The sequence below is a fragment of the Bombus affinis genome, chromosome 10 (assembly GCF_024516045.1).
Source record: "Bombus affinis isolate iyBomAffi1 chromosome 10, iyBomAffi1.2, whole genome shotgun sequence".
In the NCBI taxonomy this organism is placed as follows: Eukaryota; Metazoa; Arthropoda; class Insecta; order Hymenoptera; family Apidae; genus Bombus; species Bombus affinis.
Genome location: NC_066353.1, coordinates 8,442,915 through 8,463,777, shown reverse-complemented (window position 1 = coordinate 8,463,777; position 20,863 = coordinate 8,442,915). Strand labels below are relative to the sequence as shown.

The 20,863-nt window shown below is 32.7% G+C and overlaps 4 protein-coding genes across 7 annotated transcripts; 2 read left to right on the top strand and 2 right to left on the bottom strand.

Annotated features, from left to right (window-relative positions):
* Positions 1-6,989: 6,989 nt before the first annotated feature.
* LOC126921166 (pro-resilin-like) lies at positions 6,990-9,815 on the top strand. Of its 2 annotated transcripts, none has more exons than XM_050732472.1 (4): positions 6,990-7,114; positions 7,619-8,728; positions 9,082-9,370; positions 9,535-9,815. In XM_050732472.1, the coding sequence occupies exons 1-4, from the start codon at positions 7,106-7,108 to the stop codon at positions 9,678-9,680; spliced, it is 1,554 nt and encodes a 517-aa protein (XP_050588429.1). In that variant the 5' UTR covers positions 6,990-7,105; the 3' UTR covers positions 9,681-9,815. The 2 variants fall into 2 exon arrangements, with proteins under 2 accessions (XP_050588429.1, XP_050588428.1); XM_050732471.1 differs by having other exon boundaries at positions 9,532-9,815.
* Positions 9,800-13,175, bottom strand: LOC126921177 (luc7-like protein 3). 2 transcript variants are annotated; one of them, XR_007712253.1, is made up of 5 exons: positions 12,757-13,175; positions 12,259-12,581; positions 11,849-12,048; positions 11,561-11,769; positions 9,800-11,483 (listed from the first exon to the last, which is right to left on the bottom strand). XR_007712253.1 is itself a non-coding variant. In XM_050732493.1 (4 exons), exons 1-4 carry the CDS (start codon positions 12,828-12,830, stop codon positions 11,668-11,670), a joined length of 699 nt encoding a protein of 232 aa, XP_050588450.1. In that variant the 5' UTR covers positions 12,831-13,175; the 3' UTR covers positions 11,509-11,667. The 2 variants fall into 2 exon arrangements, 1 of the variants encoding a protein (XP_050588450.1); XM_050732493.1 differs by lacking the exon at positions 9,800-11,483 and having other exon boundaries at positions 11,509-11,769.
* A 169-nt stretch (positions 13,176-13,344) lies between these two features.
* LOC126921160 (uncharacterized protein C05D11.1-like) lies at positions 13,345-18,116 on the top strand. The gene is made up of 14 exons (XM_050732453.1): positions 13,345-13,668; positions 13,824-14,065; positions 14,160-14,328; positions 14,428-14,591; positions 14,668-15,186; positions 15,272-15,526; positions 15,598-15,771; positions 15,840-16,076; positions 16,146-16,326; positions 16,418-16,670; positions 16,743-16,929; positions 17,013-17,156; positions 17,243-17,553; positions 17,642-18,116. Exons 1-14 carry the CDS (start codon positions 13,497-13,499, stop codon positions 17,697-17,699), a joined length of 3,066 nt encoding a protein of 1,021 aa, XP_050588410.1. The 5' UTR covers positions 13,345-13,496; the 3' UTR covers positions 17,700-18,116.
* On the bottom strand, positions 17,910-20,023 carry LOC126921179 (uncharacterized). 2 transcript variants are annotated; one of them, XM_050732496.1, is made up of 3 exons: positions 19,613-20,023; positions 18,407-18,743; positions 17,910-18,241 (listed from the first exon to the last, which is right to left on the bottom strand). In XM_050732496.1, the coding sequence occupies exons 1-3, from the start codon at positions 19,672-19,674 to the stop codon at positions 18,032-18,034; spliced, it is 609 nt and encodes a 202-aa protein (XP_050588453.1). In that variant the 5' UTR covers positions 19,675-20,023; the 3' UTR covers positions 17,910-18,031. The 2 variants fall into 2 exon arrangements, with proteins under 2 accessions (XP_050588453.1, XP_050588454.1); XM_050732497.1 differs by lacking the exon at positions 19,613-20,023 and adding an exon at positions 18,850-19,064.
* Between the last annotated feature and the right edge of the window lie 840 nt (positions 20,024-20,863).

The window sequence follows — 20,863 nt, the reverse complement described above, 5'->3', positions numbered from 1 at the left end:
CTTTCATACTATAAGTTTAATTCACAACTACCTACTTCTGAATAATCCTTGTAATTATCTTACTTAAATTCTTTTCAATGAATATTATGAATTATGCGATCTAAATATATCAAAATAAAAAATGGGAAAAAGCTAGTAATTTATATATTTCGAAAATTCATACGGTAAATTCTAATTATATTATCTATTAAATTATTATTATATTATAATTATATTAATTATTATCTATTAAATATTAATAGATAATATAGATAATCTATTAATTATTATTATTATCTATTAAATTCTTATTATATTATAATTATATTAATTCTAATTAGATTAACATTAGTTTATAAATATACTTTACAACATACTCGTAACAAACATTTACTATGTTTTCGCATCAATGGAATACACGATACACCCTAAACTATAATTTTTTTTTTTTATCATTCACCATATTAGTAAATCAGTCCTCTCTCAATGACAGACTTTTCAGTCCATCTATTGAATTTAACCTTAGCGTTTTTTTTTTCTTTTTGCACCATCGCCTTTCTATAAAACTCAATTACTTTTTATCGTATGTCGCCTTGAACTCCATATTACACGAAAGAACAAAGATGTTACATTAAGGCATCGAGGTAGCCTTCGACGTTGCGCGCTTTACGAGAAGCGAAATGCAATGACTGCGAACGATCACGCAGATAAAATTAACTATAATATCTGATTTATACACGTTAGCGACGGTTAACGTAATTTGAAGTATAAGAATCTTCGTTCAAGCTGTTGCTCAATGCAAGATTCTAGAGATTAACCTTTGCATTGGAAACGTTACTTCGTTTAGTATGATATATATGAAAGGAATATTGAGCGATTTTTTATGTACAACGATCATCAATGGAACAAACAAAGAGAAATTCATAAAGAGATTTTTGTCCTTTCGTTGCCTTTTTTGCGAATAAATTTTTTCAAATTACTTTTACAGACTTCTAGAGTGTTTAACTTCTCGTGCATATCTTTCGAGTAAATTTTATAAAGGCCATAATAAACAATAACGAAACTATTGATATCATATCCCATAAACGAAACGGGCAAAGTTGAACGTTTCGGCTAAGATTTAAAATTTCTTGTCGATCCTTCGTTGAAACGAATTCAAGCTGTTTTCTCTCAATTATCTTTATTACCTAACCAGTATGCAATGTGCAGTATTTGTTCAAACATTTTATTACCGAATAAGAATCCGCAATTAAAGCGTTATCAACTTTGCAAAAAAAAAGAAAAGCAATAATAATTATTTTGAACGTTCGATGAAGATAAAGGACTATCGAAAAAGGGACCGAAATTGTTATCGCGAAGAGCGCAAAGGCCGTTGGTGCATAACGGCAATAAGTCATCCGCGTTATATCAAAAGTGTAAGCGCCTAACCGCATTGCATCGTTAACAGCGCAAGTGTTGCAATTCGGTGAGACAGTTGTAGATCGATGTAGGGACAGTAAATTAGATCAGGCAAAAGAACATTACCTAACTGTAGCACGAGCGCTCATCTTCAGACACAGGCCTCCAATACTTTCACAGATCAAATAGAAGTGGTGAAACTCCTCGATTATACCGGTGCATCGAATGGGTATATATCGCATTTGCTTCAGCCAGAGAAAGCACGCTCTGATTCATCGGAATAAATGGCCACAGTTTAGAGCGGATGCATCCCATTATAACGTGCACATCCACTGATAAATTATCACTTTCGCTCGATCGATCGTGATATCCTGATAACGTGTTTTGAATTGCTAAATTTTCAAACGTGCGGTCGGGCCTTTTAACAGTCGTGGTCATGTCGAGATGAATTCTTTTTCTACTTGTTGCATAAGTAACCGACGAGGTTGCATAAATAACGTGAACAGGGGGTGAATTATTTGAGAACGACACGAATCGTCCGTGTTACGAGCTACAAGTACATCGAAATATGCACGTATAAGGTGTCCCGATCTTTTGACTAAAATCTTTTATTCGCGTTCACGTATCTTACAAGAAATATTTTTAATATGCGTTAATGTCCCTTAAGTAATGTTACATGTTACATTGAAATACGTGCAATGCCCCAATCTTTTCCAGCGAAACTTTATCGGTACTCTATATGATGTAGAAATAAATAAAATAGGTAGCGAATGTTATTGTACAAGCGGAAGTTATTGGAAGCTTCATTAAGATGTTAAAATAAAAATTCAATGGGTATGGTGAAAGAATAGGCTGCTACGATACAAGAAGATTGACAACCAAATTACTAGTTGTTCGTACTTCGTTTCATAACGTTTATCCTCCCTGTCAATAGGAGACTGACAGCGGTACAAAATTGAATTTATTACTCTACGAAGCTCATTTTTTCGTTTCATTTGTATGATCTGTATCATCAATTCTTAGTATTCACCATATGTATATCGAGATTTGTACGATATACTTTCTATATCTGACTCCTTTTCCATCTCTATTGTCCCTGCTAGCTAGGTTAAATTCTATCTATTTTCACTCTCTCTTTATTCCTTAATTCTCTATCGTATGCATTTATTAACCATACTTTAACCACGCTTAATTTCCTTCGAAGGAATTTAAACCCATTTACTTTTCTATTCTTTTACGTTTTAACCATTTCTTCCCATCTTTTAAATTTTCTGCATTTTCTCCTATTTCGCAATTTTAATAGCTTTAGGTTCGTGCCTTAAAAATGAATCTTCGAATACTGTTTCGACTACAACTTAACGATTATCGATCTTTTATCGAATCGCCATAAGCAAAGCACGCCTTTCAAGGACGAAAGAGAAGTACCGCGTTCTACTTGGCAACATGAAAAACATTTGTGTTCCTGTTAAACTACTTTCATACCTGTCTCTTCTCATCTTCACACATCGCAGACTCTCCTCTTCTCTTATTTCTATCGTTTTACTATTCTACTCTTTACATCATTTCCCATCCTTTGTTCTCTGTTTCTTTTCGTTTCCTCAGTCTTCCGCGTTCCTGCTTTTATCTTTCACCTCTTCTCCGGATTTCTCTATTTCTCATTCACAATTATCTGAAATAATAGTAAAATTTTCCAATTATCACGTTTGTCTTAATTTCTCAACGGCAAGTTGTTTAATCGTTGCAGTATAATCGTTGCACTCTATCCACGTACAAAGTAGATACGAAGATTGAAAATTACGAGTGAAAATTTTAGATCCGTCAGAAGATGAAAACGCGATGAAATAAATACTTCTCGCGAGGAGATTCATCGCGGCGAGGTTAAAAGTAGGAAAATCATAAACCGTTCAAAAGATAGGCACGATTAGAGAAATCGCGTGTGCAGAGAAAATCGTAGACTAGGACGTGATTTAATAAACACGAAGGATAAAACGTTTGAGGTTCGCGCAAGAAGGTCGCGAAAGAACAATCGGACCTCATAAAAGCGCAAAAGTTGCACGCGTACGCAAGCCGGAGCAATCGCTTTACGTAACAGTTATCTCCGAAACTAATTTGCTATGTTTCCACGTTGACGCGCCGCTGTCCAGAGATAATCATCGGAAAAACTATCAAGCAAGTTCCTCGAGTTAATTTAGCCGTTCGTGACTTCATTTATCCCTGCTCGTTTATCCTTTTTTTTCTTCGATCACGATAAACATTAATCTTCTTCTTTCTCTTTCTTTACCACGTGCAACGTGTCCATAATATTAAGTCTGCTACCATTCTGGAATTTGTATATTTTAATTCTTTGCTAGTTTTAACAAACAGAGAGCATACGTACCGTTCTGAGAAGATGTTTAACATAAAATTAGAAGGAGAAATGACGCATGCCAATACGGATATTTTTTACGTCTTTAATAAAGATAGAACAAGTTACCTTTTGACGTTAGTAAGATACAATCTATGACATTGTACACGGAAGACGAATATGTCCGTCGAATTGGCTCGGTAACAATTAACTCGATGGCGATTGAATACCGAGCTGTTCCTCGAAGTGTTTGCGATATTCTCCTATCCTCTTCAAAAATTGATCCACTTCGCTGCGAAGATAGACGCCTCCATAGTCCACTTAGCCTGCCTATCGAACTCGAAGGAAATTTCGAGCGATACATCAATGCCAGCGTAGCGTCCGCTTTATCAAGCATAGAACAGTTCGCCTCTGATCATTTATTAAATCTGAGCAGTCCGTGGCACCGCGTTGCGCGATGCGATTTATGCACGAAGAAGATTCCTCGAGTCTCGCAACGTGCCGCCGCCGCGAAACCGTGGCCGATGTATAATAAAACGGACACGGCGCGATACAATCGAAACTGTTCTAGACCGATTAAGACGAATTTCAGGATTCGCGAACACCATAAATCTCGGATCGTAAAAATCCTAGGTACCCGCCGCGCTATCTCACTCGTATGCGATGAGGTGCTGATACAATAAACCTGTGACGCAATCTTGCATAATGTATCCCTATCTTAACCAACATCCCACGTTGCCACCACCTGTATTCAGCACGAGTTCACTGATTGCACAAACTTTCTGCATCCAGGATACGAGCGTGTGTACACGTTGGACAGTTGAATCCGTGTGTCTGCGTGCCTTACTAATGTACCAACGCGACATTTTTCGGGATAATTGAAGCAGTCGCGTTTAATTAACTGCCGGTATTAATGCGTCCTGTTCGAATTGACCGAACCGCAACAGCGAATAAACTGTTTCTGATGATTCACACAACGTTCGTTGATATTTAAAGATCGACATATTTGATAAACGAATTTAATTAGTCCGTATGAGATACGAACTTCTATCTTTGATTTCTCCAGATTTCGTTTCTGTTAAATGTAAGATAAAATTTACACCGAGGAAATGATAAATTTGTAAGTATACCGTTTGAATGGGCTCACGTTTATGCAACGATGAAAAGCGATTTGTATAATTTGATCGCTATCGATTTATTATCGTCCCTTCCATCCGTGTGTCCATAACAACATGCTAAAGGATATAGTTAAGATGCATGAATTCCAGTCGATCAGGATTCACGTATGTGCATCTTAAGCAGCGATGTTCTTAAACCCTTCGTGTTTCAATGACGTGCGCTTCGTAAAAACGTATGAGAAAGTCTCGCTGGCAGAAAGCATGTTGTTGCCTTAACTGCATGAGACATAATAGGTTTAATTGCCATCTCTCCTTTTCAAGTCCTCCCTACATGAATTACGCGATCTAACTTTTTATAGAATCTTTCGGTATCGTCTCGTGCACATAGATGGTACACGTTTCTTTTTTTTTTTTTTTTTTCGTCCAACGTAAAGAACCTAATCCGAATCTATTCCTTCGTGAAAAATGTCAGATAGTAAAGGTCTCGACAAACCTGTTCATCGCGAAGAAAAAGCTTGTAGAACATCAATGTAACCGTGTATTAACTTTCCGTTGTGACCGATACATCAAAGTTAAGACCAAAACTAGTTTTATCGAAAAACAATGTAATTTAACATCTAACAATGATCTCGAGTGAAATTTGAAGAACGAATCTTTAAACGACGTGCAATTAAACTTTTAGCCAATCATATTTGTCAATGTTAAGATTGTTCTTCTGTTGTTACGTTCGTCACGATTAATTTTATCTTTGCAATAAACCTGATCTTCCGTTAACTATCCGCTCATCAGCACAGTGCGGTAAAAAAAGAGTAACGGTGAAGCGTACGCGGGCGTTAATGGACCACGTTATGGCAACGCGTATTAAAGGATTGCGAAATCGAAAGTACGAGGAAAGTATACTACGCTATATAAAAATCGGTCTGCATCAAACCCATGACATTCGGTATCGAAGGCTACTTATTGCTTGCGAAATTAAACGGACGACCACGGACAGTACATTCAGAGCAAGAGATGTTTAACAAAAAAACGTTCCTGAAATATTCGACCCATCGTATTTCGTAATCAATTAAATTCTCATCTTACTCTCGGAGCAAAAAAGGAGTTAAGTAAGTTAGTTAAGTTACAGAACCGCTTTATGTGTTGAGAAATTACGCGAAAGTTTACATTAGTAATAATACCAATTTCACGACAGCGAGAATCACTATATTTTTTAAATTACCCCTTTTTGCGATTAATATTTTACAATATTATCATAATAGCAGGTATATTAAAGTACACTAAGTATATCATTAGTCTGGGTATGATATTACCGTATACTATATGTACTTGATATGTTACAAATGCGTATGAGCGCTCCATCCCGTTTAATCGAAGCGCAAATCACGTGTCGCAGAGTTGCACCCCAAGCTCGGGACCCTGGTTCACGCATCGACGCTCGAAAAAGATTCGAATTTGCCGGCTAATTAATCAGCGACCAGAAGCGTTCTATTAATCATCGTTTCGTAGCGCGTTAAACAACGTTCTGACTTCTAATTAGATAGTTACCTCCGTAATTAGTACATTCGCTTAACATTGCCTAATGTCTCATTCGCCTGACTTGTTCTTCGATGGAAGAATCGCATCAGACATCGAACAATTTCGTGAAAGTTTCCGATGCGATGAGACGAGAGCAGTATTAATCAAGCCTTGGTTAACGAAGACGAGCGGTCGAAGTTGCCATCCTTAGAAGGTCCGTATCCTTACGAAGTCCTGCATCCTTCTTCGTTTCTGCCGCTCTAACCACCCGACAGAGAGGCGAGAGCACGAGAAGACCGATGCTCCAAGTTAATGATGCGCCGCATTGCGTTACAATATAGGATTCGTAACCCGTGAAATATGGAACGAATCCGTACTCTAGGTGGTTGCTACGGTCCCACTCTTCTTCACTCACCATCACTACCGTCACCGACTGATTCAACACCACCGTGACACAGTTACACCGGTGCCTCGCTGTAAATCCTACAGCGCTTGCACCAAACCGTGATCTAGAAACACGGATGAATCCCGGGATATATAAAGCGGATTAGAACCAAAGTTTGTCATTCCCTCGACACCATCCAACGGTGGAAGGTGTAGCATAGCCAAAAGATAAAACCGACGGAAAACGAAAGCCTATCTGGTGAAGCAGTTCGCGTGATCCAGAGACTCGCCTTCTCAAGGATAAACGAGGGAAAAACGGTGGCCAAGTTTATTGTTCCGCCCGGAGGAAAGGCCCACCGACTTCAACATGTCTAAGGTGAGAAAACTTGAATCCAGAAAGAGCAAGAAAATTATATCTGTTGCAACTGATAAGCATCGAGCAGGAAGAAGCGCGCGGCAAGGATTGTTTCGTATGTCAAAATGTCCCGAGCTATTCTGCGACCAAGTTGCTTAACGCGAGAGAATTCTATTCTTCGGAGTTACTATTTGTGTGGCAGAATTCCACAGACAATAGGAAAATTTTGTTCGCGAATTATCGTATTAATCGACAGAAAGAATTCAATGATGTTTCCGATATATCTTTTATAGATGGTTTGGTAGTTTAGTAGAATTGCGATTCTAGAAATACTAAAAATCCGATACTTAAAGTGGCAATCTAAAAAACACGATAAGATAAAAAGATCTGCCCAAGCTCCTGTTTTTAAAAATTCGTGTTTGATTATCAACTTAATTCTCTAATTCCTATCATCGTGTCAGACTAAAGGCAACAACTATCTCTACTTGAACAACATATACAAATGTTAAAACCTTATGCATACAGATTGGATTAGCAGTATTCGTCATAGCCCTTACCCTGGTGCGCTCTGAGCCGCCGGTGAATTCATATTTGCCACCAAACGGCGGTGGCAACGGAGGAGGTGGCGGAGGACCATCCAACACTTACGGCCCGCCCGGTTTCGACGGGCAAAACGGCATCGGAGGAGGCGACAGCGGTCGTAATGGTTTATCAAATAGTTACGGAGTACCTGGCTCGAACGGTGGAAGGAATGGCAATGGCAGAGGAAATGGTTTCGGTGGTGGTCAACCTTCTAGCTCTTACGGAGCACCATCCAATGGACTCGGTGGAAACGGAGGTTCAGGTGTCGGAAGACCATCCAGCAGTTACGGAGCACCTGGTGGAGGAAATGGTTTCGGTGGTGGGCAACCTTCCAGCTCTTACGGTGCACCGTCCAATGGACTCGGTGGAAACGGAGGTTCAGGTGCCGGAAGACCATCCAGTAGCTACGGAGCACCTGGTGGGGGAAATGGTTTCGGTAGTGGTCAGCCTTCTAGTTCTTATGGTGCACCGTCCAATGGACTCGGTGGAAACGGAGGTTCAGGTGCCGGAAGACCATCCAGTAGCTACGGAGCACCTGGCGGAGGAAATGGTTTCGGTGGTGGAAGCAACGGAGCTGGCAAGAACGGATTCGGTGGTGCTCCATCGAACAGCTACGGTCCTCCAGAAAACGGAAATGGTTTTGGTGGTGGCAATGGAGGTGGGTCTCCATCGGGTCTCTATGGACCTCCTGGAAGAAACGGTGGAAACGGCGGGAACGGTGGAAACGGTGGCAATGGAGGACGGCCATCGAGTAGTTACGGAACGCCTGAGAGAAATGGAGGAAGACCATCGGGTCTTTATGGACCACCAGGTAGAAATGGAAATAACGGCGGCGGAAATGGAGGATATAACGGTGGCAATGGTGGATATCCATCGGGAGGACCGGGTAGTAACGGGGGTGGCAATGGTGGATATCCTTCTGGAGGCCCTGGTGGCAATGATGGCTATCCTTCTGGAGGTCCCGGTGGTAATGGCGGCGGCAACGGTGGTTATCCTTCTGGACCAGGTGGAAATGGTGGCGGTAACGGAGGTTACGGGGAAGATGAAAATAACGTAAGTATGTTTGATGATAATTACCTATCATGATCAATTATTTCTGATCGTTACAATATATACTTTATTGTTCGCTGTGAGCAACAAATGAAATTATCCGAGTTAATTACTGGTATAGGAAACAGCAGCACCGATAAATTTTTGAATCAAATATATATTATTGAAACTAATACATTTAATTTGTAGCAAACGATATAACTACGCAAAATCGAAAATTTAATTGATTTCTCTCACCGTCAAGTATTTCGTTTAATTTTTATTGCCTACTAGGAGTCAATACGAATTCTCAACTCTTTCATAGTTTATGACCTATAACTATCTTTATTATATATCTCGATATATCTCTAATTTAGGAACCAGCAAAATACGAATTCTCTTATGAAGTCAAGGACGAGCAGTCCGGAGCTGATTATGGCCATACGGAAAGTAGAGACGGGGATCGCGCACAGGGAGAGTTCAATGTTCTGCTTCCTGATGGCAGAAAACAAATCGTTGAGTACGAAGCTGATCAAGATGGATTTAAACCTCAAATTAGATACGAAGGTGAAGCGAATGGCCAAGGATATGGTTCTGGTGGACCAGGAGGCAATGGTGGAGATAATGGATACCCAAGTGGCGGACCTAACGGAGATGGAGCCGGAGGTAATAATGTTTATCCATCAGGTAGGCCAAGCGATGGGCCTGACTTCATCGATGGTGAATGAAACATACATATATCTGCATAAGTTCTTCGCTGAAACTACGTTTGAATTTAATTTCATCCGATTTTTAATCGTAAATATATGTAATATTTGAATTCTTAGCAGGGTACCCATCGGGAAGACCAGGTGGTGACAATGGCGGTTACAGAAACGGAAATAACGGTGGCAACGGTGGCAACGGTGGAAACAATGGAGGATATCCATCCGGAAGTGGTGGCGACGCAGCGGCTAACGGAGGATATCAATACTAAATGTTCATCTAAGCGTAGTAATATATATCGCGTGTATTACAAAAGGGGAATACATAGGGCAACGTTTATCATAACGCATGGGATAGTTTCTGTCTGGAACAGTAAGAACGCAACTGTAATTGTGAGCGATGATAATTTTAGTACGATCGAATTTTGATGTCGATCTTTACTATATTTAATCGTTTTAGGACACTTACAATTGAACGATCATAGAATGAAAAGAATGATCACTCGTTTAACATTGAAAACAGGCAGGTTTTCATATTGCAATGCTTCGTTTGTTTCAGACGTAGTATCCTTTCTAGTATAAAAGGAATAACTATTCATAGGATAAACATAAAGACCTCAAAGTCAATCCTTAGAAATGAACGATATTGTTAGCTATTAATCGCATACAACTTCTTGATATATTCATTTATAACGGAATTCACGTGCAATAATACTAACAATATCGTTTAATAAACTTAGCAAACGCAGTGTCATTACTTTTTAAATCAATTTCTCTTTCAGTATATATAATAAGACTCGTAAATGAATTGGTTATCATTATATATACCATTTGCGATTTTATACGTGTGCAATACTCGTCTTCTTCGAAATAACTATAATTTCTTTAACATTTGATGATCTATCTACGATTTTATAACTACCACCAGATGTATACTAATTTTTAACGTTTGTTAAGATATTGTATTTATTACTATTTATCATACTATATATATATATATATATATATATATATATATTTTAACGATGTTTAAAATGTAGCTGTAGAAACAAACGTCCGCATAAATAAAAATTGCGGTAGGCCATAATGTGTTCAGTGTTCAGTCTTTCACTTGCACCTTTCACGCTATGTAAACGTTATTCTATTACAATTTATATGAATATACATATATATATATACATATATATTATATAAATATATATATATACATACATATGTTTGTGTATAATCATTTAAATGATCAAAAAAGAAATATGTACGCGAAGTAATAATATTAATCATATTTTTATATTAATGAAGCACTTGTTTGTAATGTAATTATCGTATTAGATGCTTATGTACATATAATCTGCTTCTTTCGCATTTATAAATCAAATTTCTAGGTTTCATATGATAGCAAACAAAAGAACAAGTAAATAAAAGCAACGAGTGCTTTGAATATTTGATAAATACCTGTAATTTCAGACGAAGTAGTACATTTCGTCCACATGTTCGCATTCACAAAATATAACAAAATATTCAAAGATGTGATCTGATATAATAAATAATAGATACTTCAAATCTAACGAATCAGTACTACCATCATCCAAAAACTAATTTCTAAGGTGGCGTTTCGGCTTAAACGTAGCGAACGTAACATAAATCAAATAAATATATATCTTCTTCAGAGATAAAGTAATTTTACATAAACTTTATTTGCATTACACAAAAGAAATATTATACCATAAAATGCAATACGTCAAACATATCTCGTTAGTCTACAAACAAAATGTAACTGTAATTATTGGAATTTTTGTTCTATGATATTAATACAGTTCTTGATTAGGGAATGCAAGTTTTAACAGCAACATGTCTGATAACAAGAATTATAAAATATTTATATTTTACTCATTTCTTACATTTAATTTATACATTTATATACAAAATATTTTTTAATCCCATAACGTATTTTAACTTTTCAACCTAATCGGTCAAAGACGCACAATTTTGTTTTTAAGGGAATTGTTTCTTGATTATATAATAATATATTATTTTTATTTCTATATCCTACCTACGTTTCTAATAAAATAATACGCCTAGGAAATGAAAGAGGCAAGTGTGTTTATAAATATAAAAATGTGATTATTTATTAGTACAAAAAATGGTTGATTACCTATTTGTACATTTTGAATTATAGCCATTTATTACACAGGTATGAGCATCCAGAGATCAACATTTGTTTACACTAATAAATTTTGGTAAAACTAAATTATTCAACTATCAAGTAACATTTGAATGTATCAAATCAGCTATAGCTTTCTGTCTAAGAGTGTACAATTTTTTCACCCATTTATCAAATCTGGCTTCCTGATCAATCATTATCTAAATAAAAAATATTTGAAAATAAAATGTCTAATATTTATATTATTCATGCATATAGAGAAAGAAAAAGGTACACTACCGAAGAATGAAAGATACTATCAGATCCACAAGGAACTTCAGCCACTGCTGGAACTTGTATAGTATCTGCATTAATATCTATAACAATGTTCTTAAATTTCTTTTCCTTTGTATTAGACGAAAATTGTTTGGGTGTAAAACCTTCAGAATTGATTTCCTCTAACACACCTTCTTTAAAACGTGGTTCAATTGGAAAATCACCTAAAAATAATTTTATGTTAAATTAATATGATTCCTGCAAAATAATATTAGTGTAGTATCCTAATTTGTATAACTAAACTTAAAATTTTCCTACCCTTATTTTCTATATAAGCAGAAGATAAAACTATTCAATGCTTTTAAAACTATAAATTCAGATTAATAATAAAATATTTATAACTTGAAAAATAACATATGTAATAAAAATCATACCTTTTATTACAACATTTTTAGTTTTTTCAGACACAATAGTCTTTACATTAGATTGTGAACTACTTGAACGACTCCCAGATTTTTCTCTTGAAGCTGATCTAGCTTTTCTCTTAGAACAATCTGAAGAACGTGATCTAGAATGATACCTATGTCTTTCTCTTCCTTTTGAATTACTGTTTCTAGAGCTTTTGTAACTTTTTTGGCTATGATCTCTATCTCTCCCTCTGCTTCTGGAATGTGAGCGATGTCTACGCTTTGTTTTTGAGTGTTTGGATGACCTTCGTCTATGAGAAGATGAATCACTAGAATCTGAACTAGATGATCTGAAATGAAGGATTACATATTACACTACGTTTTGTAATCAGTTTTATTAATATATATTAATGGAAATTATGATGTTATGCATAAAATTACAATCAAGTAATGTTTTAATATAAACAGGAAATAAATCAAACTAAGTATATCGTATAAGATCTCAAATAATTTAATATTATTTACCTGGATCTCCTACTACGTCTTCGACGATACCTGCTATTATGATCTGAGTCCGATTCACTCGAATATCTTGTCATAACGGACAGCTGGTTCTTTACTTAGCCTTAAACTGTGTCTAATATCACTGCATTGCAACGAATGTAACATATAATACTAGAGCGCTATCTATAGGTATAAATAGGTATCTATAGGTATAAATTTAAAGAAATAAATTATAAATAATTTATAGTATAGAATATATAACAAATCAATAAATATCATTCACACATTAATTTTCTGAATAAGTTAAATTATTCAATCTTTTATAGAAGAATTAAAAATTCTATCAATAGTTACAGTGTTAATAATTTTATACGCATTAACCATTTAACCCCATATATCTATTCTTCTTTAATATTATTATTTCGATACTATCAGAGATATTATCTAATCTATTTAATCTGTCTAATGTTGACTACCAATGTTTAACTAAAAAGATCAGGCATCTGTTACTTATACATAAGGTTTTTAAATATTTAAAACATATCCTAAAATTTATTAAAATGAAAAATATTTTACAATCGAACATTATTTAAAATATATATCATTGACTTGTGATGTTCCCTTGATAATTTCGATATCAAGGTCAATTGTTTCACATAATAAACTGTAAATATTTATAAATAGTTACAAATACAAAGTTTATGTATTCGTGTTGCTTTTCAAGGAGTTTTAAAGTTAGTAGAAATTTAATGTAATATAACATGGCGCCGGTAGACAATTCACCAAGAGAAAACATGGGAGCATTTGATTTTATATATTCGATAAAAGCAAATGATACAATACCGGTACATATTTACAAATCTAGAGATACTGGAATTACGGTTTGTATAGCGGACGTTGAAGGACCTGTTGTAAATGGTTACTTGTGTCTCGGTAATTTCTGTTGTTTTTATATTTCTTGTGTATTCTTAAAATATGGTATTTATTTAATTTTATTATTTTATATACGTTATATATATATATACGTCATATATACTATAGATATATAGTATATAATATTATAGATAATACTATTTCTATAAATTTAGCTACTGAAGCGCATGATGATGATGGATTACCACACACATTGGAACACCTTATTTTCCTGGGCAGTGAGGACTATCCGTACAAAGGTGTTTTAGATCTATTAGCTAATAGGTGCTTGGCATCTGGTACCAATGCTGCAACACAAGTTGATTGTACTTACTATACTATGACAACTGCTGGAAGCGAAGGATTTTTATCTTTAATGCCTATATATTTAGATCATATACTTTATCCAACACTCAAGGTACAAAATACTTATTATTTATTTAATAATTAATAAATCATAATGTGTAGGATGTTTTTAGTTAATAAAATTAAGTATAAAATTATTTATTAAGGATTCAGGATTCCTTACTGAAGTACATCATATTAATGGTAAAGGGGAAAATGCAGGTGTGGTCTACTGTGAAATGCAAGGAAAAGAAAATATAGGAGAATATCTAATATACGTAGAAATGTCTAGAGCAATATTCCCTGGACGATGTGGTTACAAATCTATTGTTGGAGGTAAAAATATTAATCTTTCTAATATCTTATTATTTTAGAATAGAACTTTAAGTGGTGTACATTGCTATTTTTATAAGAGAAATATTACTTTTTTTATAGGAGCATTGAAAAATCTAAGAGAAAGTACTACTAATGAAAAGGTCAGGCAATATCATCAAGAATTTTATAGGCCTGAGAATTTGACAATAGTAATCACTGGCCAAGTGAAACATGCAGATGTGTTCAAAGCATTACAAATTATAGAAAAGAAAATAATATCAAATGTATATATGTATAATTGTTTGTATTTCAATTCTTCATTACTTTCATAACATAGTTAGAACTTAACGGATGTTTTAGGGAAATAGAAGTTTCTTTAAAAAACCTTGGCAGGATCCTGTACCACCTCTCACTGAAAGTATAGATTTAGATGTGTATTATCCTTGTGATGATGAAGATAATGGAGTAGTAGATATTGCTTGGCGAGGATCGTCTCCTATTACCGATATGTATAAGCTTATCGGTTGTACATTACTTTTAAAATATCTCACGGATACATCAGTTAGTCCACTGCAGAAAGAATTTGTTGAAATTGATGATGCATATGCTAGTAATGTTGGTTATTCTTATTCTGCATATACAGTATCTGTACTATACCTTGCATTTGAAAGTGTACCAAAATCAAAAATTCCTCTGATAAAAGATCAGCTGTTAAAAGTATTAAATGATGTGTATAAGAAAGGTATTGATATGAAACGAATGAAGACAGTTGTTCATAGACGTATCCTTGAAGATCTGAGTATTTTGGAAAGTGAACCGCATGATACAATTGCATATATGCTTTTTGGATATGCACTTTATGGTAATACTAAAGAAGATGTAAGTACTTGTTTTGGGTCTGTTATGATATTTTACTAATCAAGGTATCCTTATAATAATTATATATCTGTTTCTGAAATTTTAGTTGGATCAGAGGACCAATCAGGTACAAACTCTTAAAAGATTAGAAACTGAACCTGAGTCTTACTGGTTAAATTTGTTAAAAACATATTTTCTTGAATCTCCATTCGTATTAATTAAAGGAATTCCCAGTTTGAAAAAAAGACACGAATTAACTGAGAAAGAGAAAGACCGAGTGGCTAAACAAATTGAAAATTTAGGCAAAGAGGGGCTCCAAGAGAAAGAAAAAGAACTGCAAGAAGCAGTTGCTAAAAATGATGTATGTAATTTTACATACATATATGATATATATAATATTCTTTCTTACACACTAATTTCGTATACATTTAGATACCAGTACCGGATGAAATATTAAGTTCTGTTCCTATCCCATCTACTCATCTTATCAATTTCCACTACATCAAGAGTTATACAACAGAAAGCAGTAAGCAACATTCCAGATTTGATGTATCAAAGTTGCCATTTTATACATATTTGGATCACGTTAATACAAACTTTGTTTATGTATGTACTTGTTTATTATTTGATCATATTTGAAACATCATTTAATTGACTAGGCATTTCTTTTACAGATGTTTGTTATTATGAATACTTCAGATGTTAAAGAAGAATATAAACCTTATATCCCTTTATTATTGGAAATAATAATGGAGTGTCCAGTAATGAGGAATAGTCAACTCATCCCATATGAAGAAATTGTAGCTGAATTGGAAGCAGATACCATAAGCAATGATACTAACCTTGGAGTTTCTAATTCTTCGAGGTTTTCATGTGGACTATACAGTTATACTGCTCTGTTAATACTTCATGTAATAATTCTTTATGTTAAAATTCGTTTAACAATTATTTAATAATCTTAAATAATTGTCATTTTATAGCTTGAAATGGAAAAATATGAGAAGGGTGTACAATGGATTAAAGAACTTTTATACGAAACTAAATTAACTCCAGATAGATTAAAAATTACAGCTACAAAAATGGTAAACGATGTCGCCCAATTTAAAAGACAAGGGAATAAAATTGTGAATGATTTAATGCAAGGATTGATATATAAGAAGGGTAAAAAATTTAAAGAATTATGTAACGCGTATGCGTGCATACACATACATAATCGTGTATTATTGTAAATAATTATATTTTTCTTTTTCAGATAGCAACCCTTATATATCTAACATGTTACGGCAACAGAAATTTCTTAATAATATTTTGGACCGCTTAAACGATGAAACAGGCCAAAAAGAAGTTATTTCAGAAATTGAATCTGTTAGAGAAGTGTTAACAACACCTAAAAATATGATATTGTACATGGCAACTAATGTGGATAAATTAACTGCTCAAGTACCAAATGTTTATGGCCCATGGAACACATACTTTTCTACATTTGATACATCAAGCAAGACTAAGTTAGTTTATTTTCATAACTTAAATTATAAATTACATGTTCGCATATAAATAGTAAATATATAACTGTACAGACTTGAAGCCATTCCTGATTCAGCATTGATAAATTCTCCAGATGAGATTCCATTTAAAGGTTGCGTTACAGGACTAGGTTCCATAGAATCTTCCTATTTATGTCAGAGCTGCTCATGTATAAATGATTACCACAGTCCAGATTTAGCCCCTTTGCTTGTTTGTATACAATATTTAACTCAATTAGAGGTAAATAAAAAATAATGTAATATCTCTGCAATAATTGTGTATTGCATCATATAATATGTATTTAAACATCAATATTTTTTAAGGGCCCTATGTGGAGACTTATCAGAGGTCAGGGTCTATCTTATGGGTATTATATCCATCACAAACCAAATGAAGGCCTGTTATATTTATCATTTTATAAATCCGCAAATATTGTAGCAGCATATAAAGAAGCAAAATCGATTGTAGTAAGTATATGTTTAGATCACAATTAATCAAATTTGTGACATTCAAAAAATGAAAATAGCATTACTCATCTTTTACATTATTGTAGGAGATTCATATTTTCGAAAATAAATGGGAAAAATTACTTTTTGAATCGGCAAAATCTTGTTTAATATTTGAAATTATTGGGAAAGAGCAGAGTGTAGGAGATGTAGTACAACAGTCATTATTGTCTTATTTTAAAAATGTATCACATGATTACACTCAAAAAATGGTACAACGTGTATCTGAAGTGACAATTGAGGATATGAGTCGTATAGCATCTCAATATTTAAAACCATTATTTGATCCAGAACAATGTAAAACAACTATTGTATGTCATTCATCTAAAGTACCAGAAATTGTTGATGCATTTAAAATGTAAGTTAATAAATACTACAGTGATATATTCTAACATAAATATATATATGTAAGTATTTGCATTTATTTATATGTATTTTTGTTACAGACTCAATCACGATCTTAAATCATACACTACTCTTGAAGAAAGTTACCTAAATGATTAGTAAATTTTAAATATATTAAAAAAGCATGCCCCTGAAGTTCGACAAACATATATTATAATGGTTTTGTTCGAAACACAGCTTCAAAACAAATTTAAGCACATTTGTTACTCATTTTAAAAATGCTTGTTGATTTGCCTTTATGGATCAATATTGCTATAAAGAAACTAACAAGATTTAGTCAGGATATATACTTCTATAACAAATAAATAATTATACAGTACATTTATGTATGTTTTATTATCCCTTATACATGTTGTTATTTAAAATACAGTTTTTTTTGTGAATTACTTAAAATACAGTAAACTTAGTTTCAATCATTATTAATATAGGAATTATGATACTAAAATATTTTCTACTTCTAATGTTGATACACCTTTTTGTTTCTTTGGTAAATAAACTCCACCAAACACTTGTAAACCAAGCATTGTAATATTTGCAGTGTCTAATGGTTCTGCATCAGGCACTTCTCGTCCACGATAATATGGTTTAAAATTCATCAAAGGCAATGTTACAATTGAAAAGTCAATATCTGACATTGGTGCCTATTGTAATTTAATATAATTTTTGTATTAAATTGATACTTAAAAATTATTGTTATTTAAACATTGTAAACCACTGGGTCTAAACACATTATTTAAAAAATTACAACTTATAACTTATTAATTATGCTTTTAAGAATAGCTCAAAGTAACATAGCTAAAGTTTACCATAAAAAATTGTTCATAAGTTATATCTTCATTTGAATGAAGGCCTTTGTGTCTAAGAACAATTTTATAGTGACTATTGTTGCCTTGTCCTCGACAATTGATTTCAATATTTTCAAAATTGGATAAATTTAAATTAGTCATTGTACGTATCCCTGCAAATCCTGCACCATTTGGTTGTGGATTTAAAAGAGTAAAGAATATAGCTCGTTGAAAAACTTGTGTTGTTTGTAGTGCTAAAACAGCTTTTGATTTTCCTACTGTTCTAACAGTGTCAGATATTTCTCTCCAATTATCCACATTTTCTACAGTTGTAAAATCAAAAAGTATTTCTTTATGCCTAGTTAATTAAAAATAATGAATTTTAATTGGAGATAACACTTTTATCAGATAGTAATTTATGTGTATATAAAAATCTTTATTCTTTAAAAAAATGTTAAACATACATGTTTTTTGTAAAATCTTTACAATGTACCAACAGCACATTTGAGAAATACTGCCATTAGAAGTTATAAATTATTAATTCCTTTTATGTTTCTGATGATTAAATAGGTTATAATAAACAGTTTAATGACAAAAACAGCTTACAATAAACACGGATAATTAATGCAATAATAAATTGTATCGTTAACATAATAGCTTTTATTTATTATCAACGATTAATATCAATACTATTCGTAATCTCATATTTACAAACATTTAACACATTAACAAAATATTTTATATAATTAACTAGGAAATTGAATATTTCGGTAAAGAATAAATTATCTTATAAAACGTAATAATTTTGTATTTGATCTTAAAAGCTAAATTAGTGAAATTTATTAAAGAATAGTAACTGTCAAATGTATATATATATATATATATTATTTCTTGCCAAATTAGTATTAACCATTTAATTCTTTCATTATTTATAAATTATTATAAGCATAAAATTAATCATTATAATTATATAATACGCAAAAAATACCTTATACATATGTGTACATACGTATAGCTCTACATTATTACATGAAACAAATTTTCAAATATATTAAATCAAAATAAATAAATAGAAAAGACAAAAATTTCTTTCAAATAACATTATACTGTGGATATACTTGTGGATATATAAATTTTACGAACATATGTTTTTTAAGTATCTTTTTTAAATAGAAAAATTAAATGTCAACATAAATAATTAACATTGTTATCAAAAATATAACTCACCCGCTTATTGAGCGGAACACCATTCCAACCATAAAAATATTGTAAATATATTGATAATTCATTGTTGTTCAACAACTTTTACCTTATAATATAATGACTATTTAATTTTACGTGAAATATATTTCTTTCTTTATATATTTAATGACGTAAATTTATGCATCTAATGCAAGTCAAAGTGATATGGTCAATGTTTTAAAAATATACTTTTGTATATAATGAACTCGCGCGGCAAAATTAAAACATATTTTTACAGCACAGATAAGATGCACTATAAAAGATTTTGTCCACAGATTTATTATCTTAAGATTCAATATCCGCGACTTAAAAACTAGAAAAGAATTTATATATATTTATATTTATATATATGTACTAAAAACAGGAACATGAAAAACACTAATAAAACCAAAGGATCTTGTTTTTTTAAATAGTCATATAAATTGACATATATGTGCAATAAATAAATACAAAATATTTAAATATCATCTGTATTAAAATAATTTAGAAATTGAATTGCATTGAAATGATAATCTGAAGTATTATATATCTTTGTAGTAATATTACGTTATATCGAATAAACCCGTGATTATATGACATGATAAATTTAAGAGATAATACAATGAAATATGAGCTATCAGTTTTCTACGTAACTTGTAATCTATTAATTTTGCCGTTTTGGTTATAAAATACATTGCTAGAAATAACATTTTACTTTAAATTTGTTGTATTAAGGATGCAAAATCAATTATTCTAATGCGACTGTAATATAAATATTTATTTTTGTTATTATTTATATATACAAGATATGGAAAATAGATAAGTAACTGAAGTTGAAATTAGGTTTAAACAATAATACATATTAAATAAAAAAAGATTTTGTTCTTATTGATTCTTATTGATCTCCAATTAATTAGATGTTATGTGTATACATATAACAGGATAATAATTATTTTAAATGGATTTGAGAGCTTTGGTCAAATATATTCTAAATGATATCTTATATTTTTTTAATATTATTGCCAATATAACTGCAATATAATTGTTTTGCTATATATTAAATAAAAAACAACATATAATATTTGATTCCTTTTAAATTAATTTTATAATTTCATTTCAGTCGGGATTGGTATGTAAAATTGATTTTGAAAAATATGTTAAGACTATTGCTAGATACAATATAGCTGTCAATCAAAGTACAAAAAATAATAAATTTTTCAGATAACATTTCTTCTAATCTTTCTTAAAAATTAACAA